The sequence below is a fragment of the Podarcis melisellensis genome (assembly GCF_964234715.1).
Source record: "Podarcis melisellensis genome assembly, chromosome: 4".
Taxonomy (NCBI): domain Eukaryota; kingdom Metazoa; phylum Chordata; class Lepidosauria; order Squamata; family Lacertidae; genus Podarcis; species Podarcis melisellensis.
This window is the reverse complement of record NC_138531.1, coordinates 71,802,029-71,826,909: the sequence shown is the minus strand read 5'-3', so window position 1 is coordinate 71,826,909 and position 24,881 is coordinate 71,802,029. Positions and strand designations below refer to the sequence as shown.

Below are 24,881 nucleotides of genomic sequence, written 5' to 3'. Positions count from 1 at the left end.
GTTCCTTCTCCTCACTTTATCCTCACAACCCTGTGATGCATGTTAGGCTAAGAAACTGACTGGTCAAAGGTCACCAACTGAACATGGCTGAGCAATGATTTGAACCTAGTCTATCTTAGTCCTAGTCTGGCATCATAACCATTACACCACACAGTTCTTTAATCAAAACAGAATATTAAGCAGTGCCTATAGATATAGTTAAAGTTGCAATGCTAAACATGGGAGTAAGAGCCATTGCATTCACAGGGTCTCACTTCTGAGTTGACATGCAAAGTATTGCACTGTTGTCTAGAAGTATAGCAAGTCTTAAGGTTCCATAACTTTACTTACGTTTGTGACATTAACCTCAATATATACCTGTTTTCAACCACACGACCTGTTTTCTGCCTAAAACAATTTCCAGAGAAGTAGGTGTATGCTAGTGTTAATCTCTTGTAGCAAAACTGTTACGTTGTGGGTGAACATATCAGACGACACAGCAATTCTTCAAACAGCTCTTGTTTATTCACAGACCTGAACTGAACTGAACTGAAGGGTTCAGCCAGCCTGCTTACAGTATATAGAGCTCCACTACAACGCAACAGTAGCAACTTTCTCTAACTATCCAATCACTGAATGTCACTTTCAATCCCTTATTTGAATATGTGGACCTGAGTGAAAACTATCTACAGTATCCCCCTGCTGGCTCAGGGTGAGAACTTCAGTACATAACAAAAACACCCTGTGGCACTTTAAAGATAAGAATATTTGTTGACTGAAGAAGCTGGGGTGGACTAGTGGCCATCAGATAGGTATTGTAATCTTCATTTGGCTCCTTTTTCTTTGTAGGTGTCCAGCTAGTGCTTATCATCAAGCCAAAGGCCACGGCCTTTCCTTTCCCAAGTGATCACCTATTTACCTCTCTGTGTTTATTTCAAAGCATTTCCACTGGTTAATATTTCAATAATATGTTGAGCGGTGTTGAAGTATGTATACTTGGCACACCTCTAGCTGGCCCATTTAGTCGGGAAAGGGCTCTCAAAGCGTCTTACAGAAGCCAGAATTTAGACCAGTGGTTCTCCAAAGGGACTGGGAGAGGGCGGGATCTCTGGGGGTGCAAATGACACTGGGGAGAGCGAGCGCGAGCTCGTCCAACTGCAGTTCATCACAGGGCGCTGTGTGTCTGCAAAGGGCATGAAACCAGTCGCCCAGCTGGCAACAACCCGGGGAATTCCGAAGTATGAATCCATTGGCTGCTTCCCCCACCAATCAGCGCCCCTTTCTTTCCCCTCCGCTTGCTGTGATTGGGCAGCCGTACGGGCAGAGGAAACGCCGTTCGCGCTCCGTCTGCGCTCTGTGGAGGCTCAGCACCCCGTCCGTATTTCACTCCGGCCCGCCTACTTTTCGTCGTGAATGGCTCCGCCGGCGAAGGAGGACGACGCGATTGGCAGTTTGGGGGATTGACGGGGGCGGGAGGGCGTTACCTCAGGTCTTTTCTCTCCGCTCCCGCCCACCCTGTGCAGAATTTTGCCGGGTTGAGGCGACAGGAAGGCGAGGCGTTTGCTTAGCGGCTCGGCTATGGAGAAAGTGCTGTGCAGCGGGCACGGTGAGGAGCTCGGGTCCCTGCGCGTGGGGTGCAGATGTCTGGCTCTTTTTGAGATTTTGTGCAACTTTCAATACGGGCCGAGCTCGCTGCTCGAGCATGCTTTCACTTTTGCACCTCTCTTCGTTATTTGCAAATGGATTCCTTCTTACCAGTCGATGCTTTATTATTATTATTATTGTTGTTGTTGTTGTTGTTGTTGTTGTTGTTGTTGTTGTTGTTGTTGTTGTTGTTTATTATCAACAGCAGCAGCATCATCATCTTCTTTGGCGTTTTCGTCTCTTTTTTGTTTAGATTGTAATTTCTCAACACTAAAAAGTAGTAAAAAATAGTAAAAAAAAATGAAGTTTGCTGGGGCAATCGGGCAAGTCTTTACTTGCTAGGCACCAGGCTGCCTCCTTTGCTTTCAGAGAGCTAAAGAAGGGGAAATAGTAACACCAGCAAAATAACCAGAACTACTTTGGCAAAGTAGGGAAGCGGATGGCACTGTGGGTTAAACCACAGAGCCTAGGACTGGCCGATCAGAAGGTCGGCGGTTCTAATCCCCGCGACGGGGTGAGCTCCCATTGCTCGGTCCCTGCTCCTGCCAACCTAGCAGTTTGAAAGCAAGTCAAAGTGCAAGTAGATAAATAAGTACCGCTCTGGCGGGAAGGTAAACGGCGTTTCCATGTGCTGCTCTGGTTCACCAGAAGCGCCTTAGTTGTGCTGGCCACATGACCTGGAAGCTGTACACCGGCTCCCTCAGCCAATAAAGCGAGATGAGTGCCGCAACTCCAGAGTCGGTCACGATTGGACCTAATGGTCAGGGGTACCTTTACCTTTACTTTGGCAAAGAGCCTGGCAGTGTTTTGCGCTCAGGTGCATGTCAGGTTTCTGTGCCTGGCTGCAAATCAGGGCCAGATCGACAGCTTCTGCCGCCTGAGGCTGAACAGCAGTCTCTGGCCCTTCAGCTGCTGCGAGACTACAGTTCCCATCTCTAACCATTAGCCATACTGGCTGGTGGGAGTTGGAATCCTGCAACTTCTGCAGGGTAGACTGTCGGCTGCTACTGCCGAGGTACATAGCCAGTTCAGTAGTTATGGCTTTAAGCAAAAAAAGGCCATAAGCTTCTCTCTCCCTCCGTGGCAGTAAAAATACAGCAGCAGCAATAATACATTAACAATTTGCTTCCTTTGCCTACCACCCAAAACGGGCAGTTGCTCTGACTGATGGGCCTATGCTAAAATGCAGGACCGGGGAAGAACTGGATTCATATAATAATGGCATGGGTTGACTATACACACTTGAGCTCAGTGGGTCATTTGAGTACACATATATAGGCTAGTGTTGCACACACTGTCCCTTTCCTCACAAGGCTGCAGACCTCTTGGAATGACTAGAGGCTCAGTAGCTAATCCTGATGAGATTGTTTGCAATACTGACAAAAGGTATTCTTACTGGTTGAAATATGGATTTTAACTTTTTCTTAAGCAGTAGAACCCAAATGCAGCGTGAGTGCATTTGTGAATGTCTGTACACAGTACAGGTGTGAATGTCTGTACAGGGTACAGAAGTGGCTAACTACAGCACTAGGAAGGCTAGTCTTTAGCAAGTCAATATGTCTCAACCTAACCTATCTCACAGGCCTGTTTTGAGGTTAAAATATGGCTGAGAGAGATAAAGAACCTTGTAAGCTTCTTGGGGAGGGCAGGCAAAGAGTGAGATGAAAATGTAATAAAGACATACAGGTTCTTGAAGTGAGATGAAATTTTGACTGATGACACAGAGCCTCTGTCATGCTTCTATTTTCTTCATATTTATCTTTCACTTTGTTCCTGTCCAGGGCATCCCTGCCTTTTGAAGACTGGTATCCGGGATGGCCCAAACAAAGGCAGAAGCTTTTATGTGTGTGGTATCCAAGGCCAGCAGCCATGTGAATTTGTGCTGCTCACAAAGTAGGTTAAATACCTTTCTGTCACTTTTAGTTGCACAGGATTAAAAAACAAACCAAACCAAACAAACCATGGAAGATGGTTTACGTTTAGTCCAAGTTACTTTTTAAAGGAGAGCTGTTTGGTGTCATTGGAAAATAGATCTGTGCTGTAGTAACATATTTGGGGGATTAGAATAGGTTTCAAATTTGGGATCAGGTGATAATGTATTGATTGGCGAGTGAGTAGCCTTGGAAGGGATTGCTTGCCTTTGTAGTAGATGGCTTGGCTTATTTATTGCATTAATACTGAGTGTGGCCCCATTATGTGATGCAAATTTACCTGCTATGGTGCTAATTGTGTATATGCCTGTTGAGGTGGTGGGAATGTGGCCCTGGCATGTGGCTAGAGTGTTAGATTGGGTGGTCATCCTGGGCAAAATCTAACAGAAAATTCTCCTGTGCTGAAGCTGTTTTATGATTCCTTAAATTTTCCTGTTTATATCAATATCCCTTGTTCCTTTCCACAGGCTTTGCCCTTCTCACTGCTTGGTACATGAGAAACATGTGGTGGACCTCCAGTTTTTGATGCAGCAACAGGAGACAGACACATACAAGTATATTTTCTGAAGAACCCTTGATATTTCTAATGGCAGGGATATGGGGTATTAGTATTGCAAACTAGCTTCATTCTCCATGTTTTGTTTCCTTTACCAGGCTGTTCTATCGCTGCAGTAAAGCTAAACTGGAAGGGAAGAGATGGTGTGGAAGTATCCCATGTCAGGTAGAAAGAACAGAGATTGGAGGAAGTGTATTGGGTTTGGATGTAATGAACATTAGCAGTCATACCATTTGTCATGAAGAATGGGGAACTGTACAGGACAGCATTTTAAACTCAATACCTGTGTAGTTTCCGAATCTTCAAAAAAAATATTATTATAACTTTTAAAAATACATGAAAATAAAGATCCCCTGAATGTCATTTTTTTATCCCATGTATGAGTTTCTGTGCAACTATTCTGCAGAAGCATAGAGAGCACTTAGCTCTAGCTTCCAAGATATCTGATTTATATGGTAAACTTAACATTCCACCTGTGTGTTTTATAGGATTCTAAAGCCACCATATTGCCAAATAAGCCACAATCTCAGCAAGTCTCAGAAGGAAGTCTCCTCCATAATCATAGAGATCAAAGAAATCCATTCAAAGTACCAAGCAAGAATCCCGAATCTTTCAAACAAACAAACTACAGTGAGGACAAAAACTTATCAAGTAATGAGGATAAAATACAGGTTCTGGATAAAAAGGATCAGCTGAAGTTGCCATCTGAATCTGTTAAGAAAGAACATCCAGCACCAGAGGTGATCAAGAACAAAAAGTTGGGAGAAAAACGTGAAGGATCACCCAAGGAAGGAATAGAAACAGAAACAAAGGCAAGTGAGTCCACAACTGAAATTAAAAAGCCAGTATTTTTGGATACACACAAATGTAGTTCAAGCAAAAAGTTTGAGACAACTTCTGGACACACAAGGCAGGATTCAGATCTGAGATCTGCTGAATATGGGTTGCAAAAAGAGGAAGGTCCAAAGCAGTCATGGCCCAGGTTCAGTGGCCAAACATTAGGTGTAAAGCCTATTAATGAGGCGCAACTTGGAAGGAGAGGGTCAGAAACCTGCAGGGACAAAGCAGTAAAAATGAAGACAAGTAAGAGCTGGGGAACTGAAGAGACAACACTGATGCCCAGGCAAGTTGCGGCTGTTCAGGAATTAACAGGCTTGCCAGTGGTGCGCCCTAAAGAAAACCCAAAAAAACTATTACAATTGAAAACTGCTCCAGAAGATAAAAGCAGTTCTGGTAAAAATGCCAGCAGTGATGAACGTGACAGATTTGTATCTTCCAAATTGTCTGTTGGGCAGGAATTGGATACCCAGCAGCAAAAGGATCGCAGTCAAAAGAATTTGTCTTCCACATCTCACGAAAAGGCCTCTTTGCAAATGGCAGGAAGTCTGGATTCCAAAGCTCTTCATAGCCAACTTTCAGCTCAGCTGAAGCAGAAAAAGGTCTCTCTTTCGATCATACACTTGCTTGCTTATTCTTTCTGTACCTGATCGCCAGAGGCTTCCCATATCAAAATAGCAACTCCTTGAGCCTTGGTAAAACTGGGCTAGTTCTACAAAAATTATAAACCATTAAGGTATTGCCGCCATAGATGAAGGCGCTCAGACTTTGCCTTAGGCCAGTGTCACACAAAGTGTGTTGCACACATTTTGTCTGAAGCCCACAAGCTTGTAATGAATATGCAGTTTAGCCAACACATAGTTGTCATCCCTCCCCCCCGGGAAATATTTGAAAGAAGCAGTTAACAATAAAGCATTTAAAAACGTATATCCAATGTGGGTGTTCTGGAAATTTTTGAATTCCTAATTAGGTTAATTTGCATCCAGAAATTGTCAATTGCATTGGAAAATTTTCTGATGCTACAGTGATGTACTTTATCGTTTATTTTGCTCATATTTATCAAAGATAAAAAATCTTGCCTAATACTGTATCTGCAATTGGCATCCATTCATTTTTACTAATGCACTTATTAAATGGAAAAGGGAAACATTAACCACTTGAAAATTTTCTACCCCACATCACAGATCCCTGTGTGAAAATGTTACTATGGTAAATTTACTTTTTGGACAATTTTAACCCTTTAATCTATTCTGAAGACTATAAAATAAAATGACACCTGAAGCCAGCCCTACCATTAGACACAGTGAAGCTTGAGTGATGTTAACGGGCAGCAAATAGTTAGCTATTTGATTTATCATGCTTTTACTGCCAGTGTGGGAGAGGAGCTGATGGGCTTCTCTGCCTGAGCTGCCACAATAACTTGGCCACCCTGTGTACGAAACACCTTGATTTAAGTGTATTTGGGGCATCATTTGCGCTTCTGCTTTAGGCAGCCAAATATCTGGAGCTGATTGATGGCAGCAATATTGCACAAGGTGGGTCAAAGAGAAAGGGAGGGTGAATAGGGGCAGCAGCAAAGTGGAACAGAGCAGTAACGTCTCTTCAACTTCCCCAATACAGTGGCGCCTCGCTAGACGAAAAGAATTCGTTCCGCGATTCTCTTCGTCTAGCGGTTTTTTCGTCTTGCGAAGCAAGCCCATTGTCAGCTTAGCGGATTAGCGCTACAGCTGTCAAGCGGCTTCCAGCGATCAGCTGTTAAGCGGCTTATCAGCGGAACAGCTGATAAGCGGCTTAGCGGCTTAAGAAAAGGGCAAAAAAAGCAAAAAAAAAACCACGGGGGGATGCAAGATTTTTTTCGTCTTGCGAAGCAACCCCATAGGGAAATTCGTTTTGCGAAGCGCCTCCAAAATGGAAAACCCTTTCGTCTAGCGGGTTTTTCGTCTTGCGAGGCGTTCGTCTTGCGGGGCACCACTGTACTCAGTTATTTGCTGGTTCCAGTTATGTGTGCTTCCTTCACGCTCATTGACATGTGGCACTCTTCCTTCTTGGAAGTTCACAGGAAACAATTCCCTAATCCGGTATTCCACTGATAAAAACATAAGTAGTCTGCCTGGTTGGACCAAGCACTGTTCTCTCAGTTCCTAGCAAAGGGAAGTCAGTGGGGATATGTAGATTTGTGCATGCAATGGAGTACATGCAGCATTTATTATATGAGAGTCATCCGAATTCCTGCTTGCTGGTTGATTTCTATGTAACTCTTAAATATTTCAAAGCTGTTGCGGAGAAAACGTCTGGTAAAGGTGGGGAAGTTGAGCATTCAGGTAGTCAATAACACATTACTCTCCCTTGTTTTCTCCCCTCTTCTCTCTAGAACACTTTGAAAACCGTGAATGTTCAGGCTCTACCCGATAAAGGCGAGCGGTTACTAAAGCAGGTGCAGGACCTGGAAGCAGCACTGAGTTCTCTGAACCTGGAGGCAGAAGAAAGTGTAAAGGAAGGTAAGCTTATTCATTCCGAATTATGAACATCACGTTTCATATGCCTAAGGAAGAAACATTTTCCTTTATCATTGAGTACATAGTTGCATTCTTTATCTTCCAGAAGCAGCAGTACTGGTATCATCATGCCTCTGCCAAGAGCCCCAGCAAAGAGTTCACTGATAATACCCCCCCCCCCCATCCTGACTTGCTCCTCCTTTTCACCATTGCAACCTGCTCATTTCCCTCTCTTGTCTCTCTCTGGCCCAGACAATGGTGGTGAGGAAGAGGAGGGGCAGTAGAAGCCACTGCCTGCTCACTCACTGGCTCTCTGCCTGGCATGCAAGAAGTGGCAAGGACAAAGGAGCAGCTTATTGACTCACAGAGCAGGTCCGGAAGTGTCCTCCCAAACCTGGAGTCAGCCCTCCCTGACAGGCAGGGAAGTCAGATAAGCTGGCTGTGTCCCACAGCAGGTCAGCGCCAAGAGTTTACCTCTCCCATCAGTGGAAGGTCACAGGTTCTCCCTCCCTGGTTTAACAAAACAAAATACGGAGGAGCGTTTGCAGCCTGAATTGGTACTGTCCAGGAAAGACTGTACCACTTACAATTTTCTGCATATTTCAATCGGTTTTTTTTTTTACAGCAGTAGACGTGAACAGCAGTAAGCGTGAAGAGAAACTGCACAATCCGTTCTCCAAGACCACCGTAGAACAGCCAAATACTGTTAGAGGGCAAGGACCAAAGCCATTCTGGGAGCCTCAGGTAGCCAGTTCCTTAGAGCACCACCCTCCTTTGGGATCTAGTCAGTGTTCCAGTAGCACTTATAGAGGTAAGTGGGAGAGGGGGCAGCCATGATGAAATCAACATGGTTTTGTTACAAGTACAGTGGTACCTTGGGTTACAGATGCTTCATGTTACAGACGCTTCAGATTACAGACTCTGCTAACCCAGAAATAGTATCTCGGGTTTGCTTCAGGATGAGAACTTTGCTTCAGGATGAGAACAGAAATTGTGCGGCGGCAGCTGGAGGCCCCATTAGCTAAAGTGGTACCTCAGTTTAAGAACAGTTTCAGGTTAAGAACGGACCTTCAGAACAAATTAAGTTTTTAACCCGAGGTACCACTGTATCATATGAAGGTTGGGCTCCCCTCACCCCCAGCACATTCATTTACAAGTGGGAAGGATTCCATAAACGGGCCTTCCATAAACGGGCCTTCTCAGCAGTGGCTCCCCATCTGTGGAATGCTCTCTCCAGGGAAGTTTGCCTGGCGCCTTCATTATCCACCTTTAGGCACCAGGCCTAAAACGTTCCTTTTTAACCAGGCCTTTGATTGATCCGATTTACATCCTGTGCACTTTTAAAATGTATTTTTATTTTGATTATGTATTTTGTGGTTTTATATCTTGATTTTATTCTGTGAACTGCCCTGAGATCCCTGGGTGTAGGGCAGTATATAAATTATAATAATAATATATATATATATATATATATATATATTTGCTTTCGTAGATTTTCACGGGTACAGGAATGCAGGTTTTGGTGTTCTCGGGTGTCTTCCCGAACTTTGACACCCCAACTTTTACACGGGAAGACACCCGAGAACACCAAAACCTGCATATATATATATATATATATATATATATATATATATACACACACACACACACACACACACACACACACACACACACTTAGCTGTGCTGTTAAGTGAAGACACTTCCCCATGCAAGTGCTTAACCTATCTTGCTTGATGACACTTAACCGCTTAACTATGTTCTGCCTTAACCGCTACATCACACCTCCTTCAGAATCAGCACTGTGATTGCTCATTGTTCTAATTTTCTGCTACTGTATTTTAGAGGATTCCCATATGAAGGCCCTTTATGGAGGCCGAATGACTGAAGACCGTCTCCGAGCCGTGTATGATGCCACCAGTGATGCAATCAACCAACTTCACAGTTCCCTTAAGTCCTGCCCAAAGGAGGAGACAGTGGCTGAGGATCCACCTGGGTTAAAGGTGAGCTGGGACAAATTAATAGCATTCCGCAGCTTGCTTTTCCTATAATCTTTTCTCCCCAATATGTTGCCAAGTTAAGAAGTGTGTTAGCAGTGCACCTACAAATATTGAGCGATTTTTGTGCAGGCAAGAAAAAGATCATGGAAAGGGGTTGAAATAGTTTCATCTGTGATCTTCTGCTTTCAGTAAAACCCTTCAAGGTTCGCCTTCCATTTGAAACGAATAGCTACAAATGTTTGCTGCCACCTAGCAATAGGGAGCAATGAATCTTACTAAATTGTACAGGTGCCGTGTTGCTCATCTCCTTAAGAAGAATGTGACGAAGCTTAATAAATGGCGGACTAGTCACAACCATCTTAGTTTGTGGAATCGTAGAGTTATAGGCTGATTGCATAACCCCAGTTTTAATGGCCTGGGAGTGCCCAGTGTTCATTACCTGACATGTATGCCATTCTGGTTACCTTGGAGATCAGGGATAGGGAGCCTGTGGTACCCATCAGTGCCAGCCAACATGACCAGTGGTTCAGGGTGATGGAAGTTCAAGTCTTGCAACATCTAGAAGGCTTCAGTTTCCCCATCCTAGCTGTAAACTCTGCGCAATTGACCTGTACCGTAAATACATGAAAAAGCCATTAATTCTGCACCTTATGGCTGGCTTTCTCAGGTCTCCTTGCTCCTGCATCAGAAGCAGGCACTTGCTTGGCTTCTCTGGAGGGAGAGTCAGAAACCGTGTGGAGGAATTTTGGGTAAGGAACTATTAGACATTATGTGATTCTGGTGTTTGCTGTCAGATAGATTGTAATGAAAGTAGCTTTGCTTTTAGGTTTTGTGTTGAACAAGGGGGTGAATAGGAAGGTTGTTCCACCCTAAAATATTAATCTGAGCTCTGGGAAAGGGCCTTAGGCTTATCACAAATCTGTCCTATGGCCCTTGAAGGATTTACAAACATCCTGTCTTGGATGATGGAAGGCTGTTAATGAGAATGGACAGGTCCTTACAATGCAGGTTACTTCTTCTTAATGTTCAACTAGAGCTTCTCTTGGATAAACCTGTTGACTAGCTTGTGAACCTCCAGATATTGTTGGACTACAACTCCCATAATCCCTGGCAATTGGTCATGCTGCCTTAGACCTGATGGGAGGTGGTGTCCAACAACATTTGGATGACCACAAGTTGCCCATGCTTGGATGAAGGAACATTTTCTACATGTCAGATCCAATTCCTTCTGTTCCCTGAAGGATGGAGCACCACAGTGAGACACTTAGCAAATAGTTTTACCTGCCAGGCAGTTGAGTCAGCAAGTTAAGATATCCAGCACCAAACATGCCTATCACTCCCTGATTTCTGTTTTGTTCTATGCTGCTTTTTCTTCCCAGCGGATGATATGGGCTTAGGGAAGACTCTGACAATGATTGCTCTTGTTCTGGCTCAGAAGTGTTTACAGAAAGACAAAGGGAAAGAGAAGAAACTCGAGCTTTCAGTGTCAAAGCAAGGTACAGAAATAACAAGATACCGCCAATTTTAGCAGCACCGTCTGCACTTGTTTTTCACCATTTAATAAAATGAGATTCTCTTACTGGTTGGAAAGCAAATGTTGCAAATACTGCCTGCAGTATTATGATCTTTTCTGCATTACTGAGACGTTACCGTGCAACATCTTTACCTGTTAATGTTTGCATTTCAAGATACCTCTGTAATCGCTTCCCACGGCACGCTGATTGTCTGCCCCGCGTCTTTGATCCATCACTGGAAAAAAGAGGTAGAAAGACACGTCAGAAGCAGCAGGCTGAGAGTCTGCCTGTACCATGGATCCAACCGAATTAAGAACACGACTGTGTAAGTGCGCAGCTTCCAGCTCATTGGAAGTTAAAGAGCCTTAGCCTGGTTCAAGGCTTAGGTATCCTGAATTGCAGAAGCACAGGCATAGAGAACTGATGCAACATAGTCACTTCAGTTAAGCTAAAGAACACCTTTTTTATTGTTTGAGACCAACTTGCTCCCAAAGTGCCTAAAGGACCATACGATTCCTTATGCTCCACCTCTGAGATCCTCTCTTGGGACACTTTTGATGGTTTCCCACACTTCAGCTGGCCTTCAGGAGACACTGAGCCTTTAGTGCGGCAGGTACTGCCCTTTGGAACTCCCTACCAGTAGAAGTTCAGCAAGAACCACCCTCCCATCTTTCTGAGACTTAGGGAAAAAGCAACCCTGGCGCAAAGACTGCTTTTAAGCTCTCAGCCTTGCTAGCTCTGGAACTGCCAGGGATTCTCTTGCGAGACCTCGCAGGACAATCTGACCTGTGAGATCTCGCAAGAGCATCCCCACCTTGCCTGTGTATACAGGGTTCCTTGGGTTAAGAACTTAATTCGTTCTGGAGGTTTGTTCTTAACCTGAAACTGTTCTTAACCTGAAGCACCATTTTAGCTAATGGGGCCTCCTCCTCCTGCTGCTGCTGCACTGCCGCTGCATGATTTCTGTTCTCATCCTGAAGCAAAGTTCTTAACCTGAGGTTAACCCGGAGTCTGTAACCTGTAGCGTATGTAACCCGAGGTACCACTGTACTTGAAACTGTGCAAGCTAAATGTGCACAAGATGTGGGCAACGGGCATACTGCAGCTGTGTCCTGCTTTGTGTATCTTGTTGCTGGAGGCCATTGCTGCACGTCCTTACAAAGCGAATGAGAAGTACTTCATCAGTTATTGGGCTGAGGTGATTCTACAGAGTGTGTTGTCTCTTCTGGTGTCGACATACAAGTTCTGTGGCATCACGTGTTCTACTTTGTCTCTTCCTTTCCCCATCTCTGCCAAGAAAATATACACAGAGTTGATAGAAGTCAAGTTTATTATTACAATATTCAATTTATATACCTCCCTTTATCAAAAGATCCCTAGGCAGTGTACATTAAGAACACATTTCACAGAGCACTATAATAAAAGCATAATAAGAGACAGCATAATAATGAACTAATAATAAGAGCCCGTCCCCCAGTATTAACAGGCCATAGAACATTTAATGGCCAAAAGCCTGGGTAAAGAGGAATGTCTTGTAATAATGGTGCCAGGCAAGCCTCTCTGGGGAGAGCATTCCATAGACAGCCACCACAGAAAAGCCCCGCTCTTGAGTTGCCAGGTGACAAGTTTGCCATTGGTTCCCTCTTTTCTGTTCCTAAGAACACTCTGTGCTGAGTTATTCACAGGCTGTGGCTCCAAGCACTCTTAGTCCATTGGACACAATGGACTTCTGAACAAGCATACGTACGATTGGTGTTTGTGAGCTTGAGAGTGACCTTTTGGAAGCAGCCACACTGATTCTGCATCAAGATTAAAATCCTAAAGTGGTTCGTATTGCTTACCAGCTCTCCCTTTCCTCTTTTTCACAGGCTTTCTGAATACGACATTGTTGTCACTACTTACAGTATTCTTGCCAAGGAAATCCCTACACAGAAGGAAGAGGCAGAAGTTGCTGCTGACGACCACGTTGTGCAGGTGACTGAAAACGTGCCAGACTTGCTTTTAGGAGATGCTGAGATAAAAGCTGCATTTTAGTCTTAAAATGCGTATGGTGGGTAGCCTTGCATTGCATCTGAGTTGTGTAATTGCAGAGAAGAGGAGAATTTGGCCAAAAATAAAAGTAATTAAGTCTCAAGTTGAAATACGTTTTTTTTAAATTTTATTTGTTTGAAATATTAAATCCTTATTACAGAAGGCGTAATTGCACAGTGGTACCTCGTAAGACGAAAAACTCACAAGACGAAAGAGTTTTTCATTTTTTGAGTCGCAAGACAAATTTCCCTATGGGCTTGCTTCGCAAGACGAAAACGTCTTGCAAGTTTGTTTCCTTTTTCTTTTTCAATACATTCCTATGGGAATCCGTGCTTCGCAAGACGAAAAATTCGCAAGACGAAAAAACTTGCAGAACGAATTAATTTCGTCTTGCGAGGTACCACTGTAATCTAATGTCATAGACTCGGATCCTGACCAAATTTAACTATTTTTCAGCTAACCTCTGCCCCCTTTCCTTCCAAGTCTTGCATTTTAAAACCAGGTCTACTTTCTGCTCTAGGATAAGTCCGTTCCCTTCTCTCCCCTGCCCTGGATACACTGGGCTCGAATTATACTGGATGAGGCCCATAACATCAAAAACCCCAAAGTCCAGGCCTCAATAGCAGCCTGTAAATTGCGAGCTACCGCCAGGTGGGCCGTCACTGGGACACCCATTCAGAACAACCTCTTGGATATGTACTCCCTGCTGAGGTAATTTGAACACATCCATGATCATGCCTTGTAGATTAACTCTGATTTGCAAGTCTCTTCTTTAATCGGCCTTCAACTTACAAGTTTTTCTCTCGCTGTCTGTCACACATGCTGCAAAGAAAGAAAATTCCTGTTTTCCTAAGACGCACACCTTCAGAAAATACCTGCACATTTAAAAACACCTTAGGAAAAGTGCACACCTTAAAAAGGGGGGTTAACTTTTGTCCCAACACCTTTAGATGGAAAATATTTCCTGGCCACCCCAATTCTATGGAGCCTAGTGGTTATACTTCCCCTGTCACTCCTGCCTTCCTCTTGCTGCCGTTTGCCCTCCTAGATTCCTTCGCTGCTCTCCTTTCGATGAATTCAAGGTGTGGAAGAATCAGGTGGATAACAATACAAGAAAAGGAGGAGAGAGGTTGACGCTCTTAACCAGGAGCCTCTTATTGCGAAGGACTAAGGACCAGCTGGACTCATCTGGCAAGCCTTTGGTAATTGATGGCCCATCTCCTTTTGTCTGTCTCTTGGATTTGTGTTCTCTTCACTGATGGCCAGTTAGGGCAGTTCTGCACATACAGCCAAATGTGCCATTTTCCTTCCATCTGCAAGTTTCATTTACCAGCAAACGAAGTGTTCTGGCTCTTGCTGCTGAAAAGGGATCAGAGCACTCCAGAAACAGGAAGGAGTGCCCTGATCTGCTCCCTTGTTTCCTGAGCTCATCACCATCATCAGCACTCTGGAAACATTGGACTAGAGAGCCCTTTCTGGCTCTGATTTGCTCTGATCGGCAGCTGCTAGACGACAGGCACTTCATTCAGTTCTGATGCCATCAGTAAATTGGGTCAGGGGCTGGCAGGCCACTGAAAATGGCTTGGTGAGCTACTGCTTTTCCACCCACCAACCCCTGTTCTGTACATTGCTTAATTTTTTCTTAATAAAGGGACTGTAAACAGTGAGATTTTAAGCATCTGTCAAAAGTTGCCTCTTTGGACTTACTGAGGCTATGTTTTGGCTGCCTGGAAAGCTCATTTTATGATTAGTTTAGGTATTATCACAGAAGTTCATTTCATTAAAATACAGAAGCGTAAAAGGAGCCAGTGCTCAATCTGCATAGAATCCTTAGACCTGCTGGTGGGCAGAAAGCAAAATGTGCCATCTGGACCTTTCATAGGAGAAATGTCTCTTTGAAAAGCCACTTTAGTGCAAATTATACTGACACACTTTTCAGTCTGTTTCTTTTCTCTCTCTAGGTATTGCTGCCTCAACGTTGCACTCGACTGCACAGACTAAAACTCTCTGAAGATGAGCAATCGGTGTATGATGTGCTTTTCAGAAGATCAAGGTATGATAGAGACCTGTGAAGGCATTAAGAATGAGTTCATTTCAGCCTGTAAAGGACAGTGTACACAATGACCTCACTTTCTGTAGCCCTCCTGATGCAAACCTGCTCTGCTCACATCCCTTCCCTAGATCAGTGTTTCCCAACCTTGTGCCTCCAGCTGTTTTTGAACTACAACTCCCATCATCCCTGACTAGCAAGACCAGTGGCAAGGGATGATGGGAATTGTAGTCCAAAAACAGCTGGAGGCACAAGGTTGGGAAACACTGCCCTAGATGTCCTGATAGTTCAGTGCTCTATGCAATAGGAGTCACTATCTTGGTCACATACCACTTAGAAGCCAATTTGGACATGAAGTGGTGCATTGATTAGTTGATTAGTGGTGGTAGTGCGGTGTATTAATTCATTTAGTAGTAGGGTGGCATGCTAGTTATTCATTTTATATACCACTTTGATGTTAGAAGAAACTTCAAAGTGGTTTATAAAAAGGCAGAGCACAATAAATGAATTTATTAATGAAAGTAATATCACTAGTGTAGTATCTTAATTAATTTAGAAGCAGTTCTAGTAATAATAATATCTCTGCAAAGTATTTCAGTGTCCTCACCTCCTGCCAAATAAGGGAGAATAGTACTCTTCCACCCCCTTTAGTGCTTTCACATGCTAAGCATTTTGTTCCTCATTGACCTAGATTCTTGTTAGTCTCCTGATAGTTTAAATGAGGACTTTATTTTCTGGCATGTTGATGCCGCTGCCATTATCATGTTGTTAGCAAGATGATACTAGGAACAGAATGTGTTCTGTCTCAGCAGAGAGTCGTTTTTGAAAAGAGAACAGAACTGTTCTTTGGGGGGGGGGCAGGAGTCAAATATGCTGCCTCTTTTTCCCCAAGTTTTCTCTCCTTTTGTGTTCAATGTTGTCCCCATCCATCTACATTTATCGTGCTTATACCGTGGAAACGGGTTGCAAAACTGCCTAAATTTAACTGTGGTTTCTTCAACCAGGTCAACCCTGCAGTCCTACATCAAACGGCAGGAGATGCAGTGTACAGGACAGCAGCTTGGGGAGAACCCATTTGACAAAGGTTGGAATTTAAACTCTTTGCCCCGCACCCTAGCAAGTGCAGAAAAAGTGTTGAGAGGGATGTGATGAGGGTGGCCTCACCCCCACAGCTAATTTTGCCCTGTTCTGTAGCTATTCTACAGTATATATTTCAGCAATCTCCAGAATACAGTGCAGGTGAGGGCAACTCCAGGGGCTGGATGAGGCCCTCCAGCCCCCTCGATCTGGCCCTCAAGGCTTTTTCCAAGTTGCGCTCCCTCCACAGCTACAAATATCCCTCATCCAGCTGTGCCCCTCTTCTTTGCACCCCCCAAGTGTTTTTGTCTGACTAAAAGCTATCATTGAACTCTGATAATGCCTCTTGTTTTCCTAGATGGAGGATTGAGAGTGGGGTGTGTGTGTGCAAAAATCGAGCCCACTATGAGGAAAATTTTCATTTGTTGCCCCATCCACTACCAGCCTGTGGTCCCTGGAAGATTGCCCAAATTGGGGTGTGGCCCTCAGTCTAAAAACGGTTCCCTATCCCTGTTTAAGTGCCACCTGCTATACTTTGTTTTGAAAAATTTGCAAAAGATCTGCATGCCTACATTTCTTGGTTGGTTTTCTCTGCCCTAAAAGGATAGTAATATAAATGTTTTTTCATAATACAATCCTATTGAAAACAAACAAATCTCACTAAAAACAGAAAAAGAAAAGAAAATGCAGAGTCCTGTCTTGAAGGTAGCTCTTAACCTCGACTCGCACAAAGATGTCCTTTCTGCTCCCATCCTCTCACCTTGGGAAACCTTCCCTTCCCTGCCTCTCAGTCAGGGTCCTTCTTAAACTCCTTGTGTGAATAATCCCAGTAAAGACCCAACAGCAGAGGACACCATGGAAAACAAAAGAGGAAGGAAGGAAGGAAGGAAGGAAGGAAGGAAGGAAGGAAGGAAGGAAGGAGAGGAACAGAAGAGAAAAAAGGAAAGAAAACTAGATAAAAAGGACTTCCCATTTCTATCTGTCAGTTATATATAAAAAAAATTGTTCAAAATATTCACTGGTTGGTTTTCCGATTCTTCTTAAAGAAACTCTGAATGGTAGCTCCAGGAATTGGTTGCTCTGACACCTGTGCCATTTCATCTTCTGACAGGAGCGCAGCAGTTTAGATGCCACCCACAAGGCAACCTGGAAAAGCCTCGCCAGGATGCTCCTCCCGTCTCCACCACCATTCACATCTTGTCCCTTCTTCTGAGGCTCCGCCAGTGCTGCTGCCACCTGTCCTTGCTGAAAGTGGTAACTATGTGAACAGGCTTGGAGGCGCCCGGTTCAGAACTGTGGTGTGCAGTGGTTAGAGAGTTGGGGGTTTGGGTCCTGAAGCTCCCTGGGTGGCCAGTCACAATCTCTCAGCCTAGCCTACCTCACCTGGCTGTTGTGAGGATAAAATGGAGCAGGGGAGGAACCGTGTAGGCCACCTTGAGATCCTTGGAGGAAAGGTGGGATAGAAATGTAATTGCAATAAGAAAGTTGCCATGCCCCTTATGTATTCTTTACATTGAAGGCTCTGGACCCGACTAACCTGAATAGTGAAGGCATCTCCCTCTCCTTGGAGGAGCAGCTCAGTGCTTTGACCTTGTCTGAACCCAATGATACCAGTGACCCTATGGTGTACCTCTTTGGTACAGCTTTTAGCGTGGATCTCTTCGAAGCAACCAAACAGAGCACCAAGGTATCGTTATTATTACTTATGAATCACCTAGAATCCTAGATCTCGTGACGGATTTGCAGCAAAAAGAAATGCAGAAATCAAACATCTATAGATAAAACAGAACACAAAGAACAACATTAACATTCCTAAAGTGCTTGCTGAAATAAATATGTCTTCACTGCATGTCCCAATCTGTATAGTGTTGACATCTGCGTCTCCCCTGGGAGGGTTTTCTGTAACACTGAGGCTACTGTGCTGAATTTTCTGTTCTGAGTATAGCGAGAACTAATTTCTAGGGCATGAAGCACCACCAAAAAGCTCAGCTCCTGACAATTTTGGTGAGCCCATCTATTATTTTATTATTATTTATTGAATTCGTATACTGGCCTATACCTGTAGATCTCAGGGTGGTACATAATAAAAAAAACACAAAATACTTAATCAAAACAAAAACAGAAACAACCCAATAATCCCCCATTCCACAACACATTTAAAAGGGCATCTGATGTCTATTAGTTGTGGCGCTCTTTAAGGTAACAGAGCTATGACAATCTTTTCTAGTAAGCTCTAAGGATCAGGGGTTTCCTTCCCTCCACTTTTATTTTTTTAAGAACTCCAGTTCAGTTAATTTCTTCAGCTCAGGAATGGGAACCTTTGACCCTCTAGGACAATGACTCTTCCCAACCAGCATGGTCAGTAGTCCGGCATGAACATCTTCTGGCAGGGCACACATTTCCCATCCCTGATTTAACAATGCAATCCTAACCATGTCTACTCAAAAGAAAGTCCTGTTGAATTCAGCGGAGCTTACTCCCAGGTAAGGGGTAGGATCGCAGCCTAGGTAACCATTTTAACAAACAAAAGGTATAACTCAGTACAAAATGTATTTCCTTCTTAACAGTGTGCAGTCAAACACACAGTGACAAAGAACCAAGTTTTCTGTTGTGGGATTTATTTGTGTACCTATGCAATACTAAGTGGGCTGCCCACCTGTTTCAACTTTGTAGTGATTTCATATAGCAAGATGGGAAATCCTATCTTAGATATGGGTTCCTAAAATTTGTACGGCTAACATTAACATTAGTACATCTGGAGTCAACCTATCGTGTTGTGTAGAGAGAAATGGGGATCATCTCCATTTGGCCCCTCCTCAACTCAGATCAGTTCTGTAACTTTTGAGAAGTGGTGTCTTGAGTTGTTTTTCTCCCTCTTCCCTCCCCATCCACTTTTCCTTTTGTGTTGTGTCTTATCAGGGCTTACTAGTAGTTTGATCAGGATCCGTTGGCAGATCTCAGGATTATTTGCAGTAGATCAGCAAGGGTTTCTGACTCCCATTGTTGAACAATGATAACAAAATGTATTTTCCATCTAAATTAGACCACTGGAATGAAGAAAGCTACCCAAGTGTGGACCTTTGTGTGAAAGGAATGTGGGCTCAGGTCATTTCTAGTACTGAAAACAAAATCCTAGGCTTGGAATGAGCTCAAAGACTTCTAATTCTTTAACTCTGTCTGTGTGCCCTTTGCACCTGGCTCTGGTTGGCAGCTCTTAGGCTTCTAGTGAAAAGCAAGCCTTGTATTTGCCCACCACTATTTTAGATTGCAAGTCCAAAGCCATGACTCCCTTGTTATTGATCTCTTACGCAAACAACTCTGAGAGCCTTTTCAGCTGGAGTGGAATAAAAATAATTTAAATAAATGAGGCTTCAATCTCAAGCAGAGTTACTTGAAAGTCAACCCCACTCAACTCAGTGGGACTTCTGAGTAAACCTGCTTAGGGCTATAAGTGCATTTTCCTTCCCCTCCTTCTAGCTGTCGCATCTCTTGGAAGAGCTGAAGGCCATCAAAGGGCGTTCCCAGAAAGCGTAAGTACGGACATACCATATGTCTCTTGAGGAACATCAAAGGGTGGGTTGGGATGCTATTTAATGTAGATGTGTAGGTAATGGTGAGAAGGACCTGCAATTGCCTCTCCAGAAGCAAAGGCAGGTAGAGTTGTGTATCTGGATAGGTGATCACTCAGAAACACAGGGTTTTATTCAGCTGAGTTTTACTCAGAGTAAACCGACTGGAAGTAAAGAACATGGTGAAGTTACTCCTGCTGGTTTCAATAAGTTTATTCCATAAATCTTGGTTCATACGATGTATAAGATGTATACCTTAGACTAAGAACAATACAGTCGTACCTCTACTTACGTATCCCTCTGGATATGGAATCTTCGGGTAACGGCCATGGCAAACCCGGAAGTGTATATTTCCGGGTTTCACCACATGCACAGAAGCGCACCTCTATTTACGTAATTTTTGGTGTGCAAACGGACCCCCGGAATGAATTAAGTTCGTATCCGGAGGGTCTACTGCACACGAATAGAAAAATTAAGAAGGGGCTACCATTTCCCGGTGCAGTTTCTGAACACTCTTGCAGTGCCAACCTCAGGATTCCAAATGCATTGAAATCTGGGAGTATTCAAAGAGGGCGAAAGAGAAATGTAGATCCCCATGTAAACTGGTAAAGCAGGTATGGGGAGGACTCTGCTGTTGACACGTCGTGGGGCTCCGATTCACACCAGCATCAACCAGCCCAGTTAATAGTCAGGGGTAATGGGAGTTGTCGTCCAACAACATCTGGAGGGCTGCAGGTCTTCATTCCTGGAATAAAGCTTGTAGCTTGTCTTTATGTTTTCAATACTTAACCACAGAGAGAAAGCCATCGCTAATGACTTGGTAGATTTATTAAATGAATGGTGGAAAGAGATTAAAACGTACGAGATCCAATTCAAGAAGAATAGTTTCCAGTAATTTTAACATTCAAAATGATACTTGCTTGGCGTTTGTTTGCTTATGTATCGCATTCCAGCCATTTTAGAATATTAATACTTATCACTTTATATAATACCACCTCAAATGTTTTTAAGTACTTCATATACACGTATCTCAGTACACTTTACACCAGCCAGAAAAGATGGGCTGTTGTTTAATTTTATTTTTACAGTTTCAAGGCCTCCTTTTCAAAACATAAAGCTTTCCCAACATGGCATAAGATCATAACAAAATGTTTAACATTTCTCCATAAACCTGCATATAACAGAAAGTAGGGGTGAGGTGAAGGCTGAGAAGCTATAACTTGTCTAAAGCCACTTCTAGTGGTTTGTAGTTAATGTGAGTTTTGCACCAGGGACTAGATTGATTGAGTGATTGATTGATTGATTGATTGATTTCTCTCCCCCCTCCTAGTGTCATTGTTTCTCAGTGGACTAGTATGCTGAAGATTGTGGCAGTACACCTTGAGAAGCTGAACATGAAATATGCCACAGTGGATGGCTCTGTGAATCCTAAGCAGAGGATGGATGTGGTTGAGGAATTCAACAATAATCCTGAAGGACCTGAGGTATGGGAAAAGATCAGAGAAGCTGCTGAGTTTTGTAGCTTGTTGTCACTGTGACTATCGGTGCAAGGTCTGATCCTTAATTGCTAGGCAGGGTTAACCAGTAGCCATTTTAGCCAAAGATCTGACAGTCCTATACCCACTTGCCTAGGAGTAAGCCCTATTGCACTCAATGGGATTTACTTCTGAGTAAACATTCTAGGTTTAACATACCATATACTGTAAAAACAAGTATTGCGGGGCACAAAAACGCATTTAAGAATTTCTCCTTTATAAAACAACAATCTAGGTTTCTAGCTCATGTTGATAATTATATAGTCACCTGCCCATAACATTTTCTGGGTAGCTTACAAATTATATATATATATATATATATATATATATATATATATATATATGAGATAGGTGATAGATAGATGGATGGATAGATAGATAGATAGATAGATAGATAGATAGATAGATGAGATTATATATATGATTATATATATAAATAATCTTAAAATACAATGAAAACAAAAAGTTAGTAACAGCAACACCATAAACCTTTCCCTAGTAGAGACAAAATAAAACTTGTAAAACCACACTCTTGACTACAACCCTAGCCCCACTTACCTGGGAACAAGCCCCAAAGCCCCAGTGAATTCAGTAGGACTTACTTATAAGTAGGCATGGTTAGGATTATGCTGCAGGAGAAAAGAGTGTAAGGTTTATTTTGAAAGTATACCAAAACAGCAAAGGTCTAGGTAGGGGTCTGTGGGAGGAGGTGATATTTCAGATAACCTGGGTCCAAGCTGTCTAGGGTTTTATAGGCTAAATCCAGCGCTCTAATTGATTCTGGAAACAAACCAAGAAGCAATGTAACTGGCAAAGTATAAAGTGTACGCAGGCTGTGCCGAAGAGAAACAGTGTATAAATGTGTTGTGCAACACCTCTTTCTCTTGTTACAGGTGATGATGATCTCTCTCCTGGCTGGAGGTGTTGGCCTCAATCTAGTTGGAGGAAACCATCTCTTTCTCCTTGACATGCATTGGTAAAGATGCGGCATCTTTTGCCACTTAACAGAAACCTTCTCGTGGTGTTTTTTCTGTGTGTGTTTTTGCAGCTGCAAGAATCAGATCTGAGTTGACCAAAAGGATAGGATCATTTGGGACTCCAAAATGATTGGACTCCAAATTATGTATTTGGTTCTTACAAATCATTGCAACTGGAAAATATAGCCCATATTTCTGTAAACTGCATAAGAGGGTTTTGTTTTCTTGTGAACTATTAAGAGGTTTTGCTAAAATGAAGCGGCATATAAATTTTGTTAAATAAATAAAAAATATTCACTGTTACACCTGTTGTCAGTAAATCACCTTGTGTTAGCGAATCGCCTTCCAGATTAGTTCTTAGTTGGTCTTTGAGAAGATGAGGAAGCAGGGACTCATTTTATCCACAAGCACCTTCAGTTCAAGGAACAGATTCCAGGTGTGCCACCAGAACGGGGAGGAGGATGACAAGAAGCTGGGAGGAAATTGAGGGAGATGTTGTCACTACTTCCTCCAAGGCTGAGATAGATTTAAAGTGTTAGGGGATAATATATGACTTGCATTTTGGCAATCCTGTGTACTAGATGTAATTGTATGAGCTACAATATTTTTCAGCTAGATTAACCTATAGTTATAAAGAGGGAAATGACTGAACAGTTTATTAAATTTCAGGAATCCAGCACTGGAGGACCAAGCCTGTGACCGCATTTACCGCGTGGGACAGCAAAACGATGTCACAATCCACAGGTCCTGCTTTGCTTTTTGCACCATCTCTGTTTGCATAATTTCTAGAGGTCGTGAGATTTCTTCAGGTGCTATATGGAAGTTGGGGGGGGGGTATTCTGATCCGCCCTCATGATCTCTTTTCATGAGGTTTTTTAGTGATCACACTCAGTTCTTCTAAAGCAGCGGTGGGGAGCCTCTAGCATGCAAGCTTGATTAGGGCCTTGAAGCCCATTTCCCCAAAGCACACCCATTTGGCCAACACCTGACATTCCTTGTTGAAGCTTCACTGTCATCAAAGGAGCTCCTCTCGATGCCAATCAGTTGGTGGTGCTTCTTCAAAGGGGTTCACGTTCAGTGCTCCACAGATTATTGGTGCTGAGAAAATCTGCTCAGAAAGTAATTTGTCAGCTGACTGGCATCAACAGCCTGCTCCTTTGAAGAGTTTGCTTTCAGCACCGATCAGCTGATGGGTGCTGCAGGGAGTCCCTTTGAAATCATCGCCTGACATCATCTTGACACGTGGTGATTGTTAAGTGAACTGTCCCATCCCCCTGTCAAAGTTGGCCAACAAGGTGAAGGGTGGAGGATGTAAGGATCCAACCCTCTGGTCTGATTCAGTTCTTTGCACTGTGCTTAATTTATTTTGAAAGCTTGACCAATGAGGATGCACAAAACCTGTACTCATAATGCTGTGTGCTTGATTTTAGGTTTGTCTGTGAAGGGACAGTAGAAGAAAAGATCTCGGAGCTACAAAACAAGAAAAAAGAGCTGGCCCAGAAGGTGTTGTCAGGAAGAGTAGATTCTTCGACAAAGCTCACCCTGGCAGATCTCAAGCTCCTTTTTGGCATTTAAACACTGTTTCTGTTTTAAATATGTGGTTGCCACGTTTGTATGCGCCTTTTGAAAATTCACTCTATTAATGAATAAAAGTGGTTAAGTGTTGCCTTACCTCATTCTTCATAATTAAACCTTTCTATAGGAGGACGTATCCTACTTGTGATCCTTTGAAATTTGGGAAGAATGATCCGCCTATGTCTGATATTGAATCATTGCTAGCTAGCCAGACTATTGTCTTGTGTTTTTCCACCCACCTAGTATGCTCCATTGCAAGGTAAATACTTCTCTCCATATCACATGGCCAGCAATGGCCAGGATCCTTTTCTTTGAACTGCTGTCCCAGTGAACACCAACTGAGGCCACTTAGAAACCTGGTGTGCAAAGCCATCCCTGCTCATCTGCAAGAACTTTAGAGACAAAGTGGTTCAAACAGCAGTTGAAATATTGAAGGTCACAACTTGCCAACAAGATCCGAAACAACAAGCAAATGCTGCAGTTTGGATTGGTTCAGATCATGCCATATATTGCAGAAGGATGGGCAAGCATGTTAGGAGTTGGATGGTACAACTGGGAGCACTAACAGGAAATCCCCAAAGATAGCCAGATCCTTCTAGTGGTTAGCCAGATCTCTGTGGGAAAGCAGTGAGCAGGATTCAAGCACAAAAGCACTCTTACACCACCCCACTCCTGTGGTTTCTGCCAACTGGTATTCAGGAGGACACTGCCTCTGACTGGAGGCAGAGCTTTTTTCTTTGGCAATCACTCGTAGCCGAATAAGATTGTCTTCTATAAACACGGTTTTATCAATGAGTCCGTAAGTGACGGTGGAGGCCAATTCTGGATCCACACGTCCTTCCACAGTGGGGACATTGGTTTCCGGGCAGGAGTTGATCACGGTGTGGATTTGCCAAGCGTGCCTTCCTCCTAGCACGTTTCTCCCTTGCGTCCTGAGTACGAGTGTCTTCAAAGCCCATGACACCTTTGGTAAAGGCTGTTCTCCGACTGGAGCGCTCGCAGGACAGTGTTTCCCAATTGTTGGTGTTTATACTACATTTTTTAAGATTTGCCTTGAGACGGTCTTTAAACCTTTGGCCAGCAGCCTTCATGTTAAATGGTTCCAAAAGGGATA

General features: G+C 43.4%; 1 protein-coding gene and 1 long non-coding RNA gene across 3 annotated transcripts; one reads left to right on the top strand and one right to left on the bottom strand.

The window, feature by feature from the left end:
- The first annotated feature begins 1,474 nt into the window (after positions 1-1,474).
- TTF2 (transcription termination factor 2) lies at positions 1,475-23,863 on the top strand. 2 transcript variants are annotated; one of them, XM_081908381.1, is made up of 23 exons: positions 1,475-1,585; positions 3,405-3,516; positions 4,022-4,108; positions 4,209-4,275; positions 4,599-5,549; positions 7,319-7,445; positions 8,071-8,253; positions 9,285-9,442; positions 10,107-10,188; positions 10,819-10,935; positions 11,128-11,278; positions 12,822-12,927; positions 13,505-13,695; positions 14,033-14,186; positions 14,946-15,037; positions 16,039-16,118; positions 17,223-17,365; positions 17,631-17,798; positions 19,589-19,641; positions 21,011-21,164; positions 22,109-22,191; positions 22,862-22,936; positions 23,623-23,863. In XM_081908381.1, exons 1-23 carry the CDS (start codon positions 1,558-1,560, stop codon positions 23,765-23,767), a joined length of 3,507 nt encoding a protein of 1,168 aa, XP_081764507.1. In that variant the 5' UTR covers positions 1,475-1,557; the 3' UTR covers positions 23,768-23,863. The 2 variants fall into 2 exon arrangements, with proteins under 2 accessions (XP_081764507.1, XP_081764506.1); XM_081908380.1 differs by having other exon boundaries at positions 8,068-8,253.
- Positions 7,287-12,531, bottom strand: LOC309368491. The gene is made up of 3 exons (XR_014167781.1): positions 12,054-12,531; positions 11,106-11,188; positions 7,287-7,417 (listed from the first exon to the last, which is right to left on the bottom strand). It is a non-coding gene; the product is annotated as an uncharacterized lncRNA (long non-coding RNA).
- Positions 23,864-24,881: the final 1,018 nt, after the last annotated feature.

Bases quoted from the DNA above. Each gene is read 5' to 3' on its own strand.
- TTF2 (XM_081908380.1), top strand. From the start codon at position 1,558: ATGGAGAAAGTGCTGTGCAGCGGGCACG. The intron at 16,119-17,222 runs GTTGGAATTTAA...ATCTTCTGACAG, and splicing joins GGAGAACCCATTTGACAAAG to GAGCGCAGCAGTTTAGATGC. The intron at 19,642-21,010 runs GTAAGTACGGAC...CCCCCCTCCTAG, and splicing joins AAAGGGCGTTCCCAGAAAGC to TGTCATTGTTTCTCAGTGGA.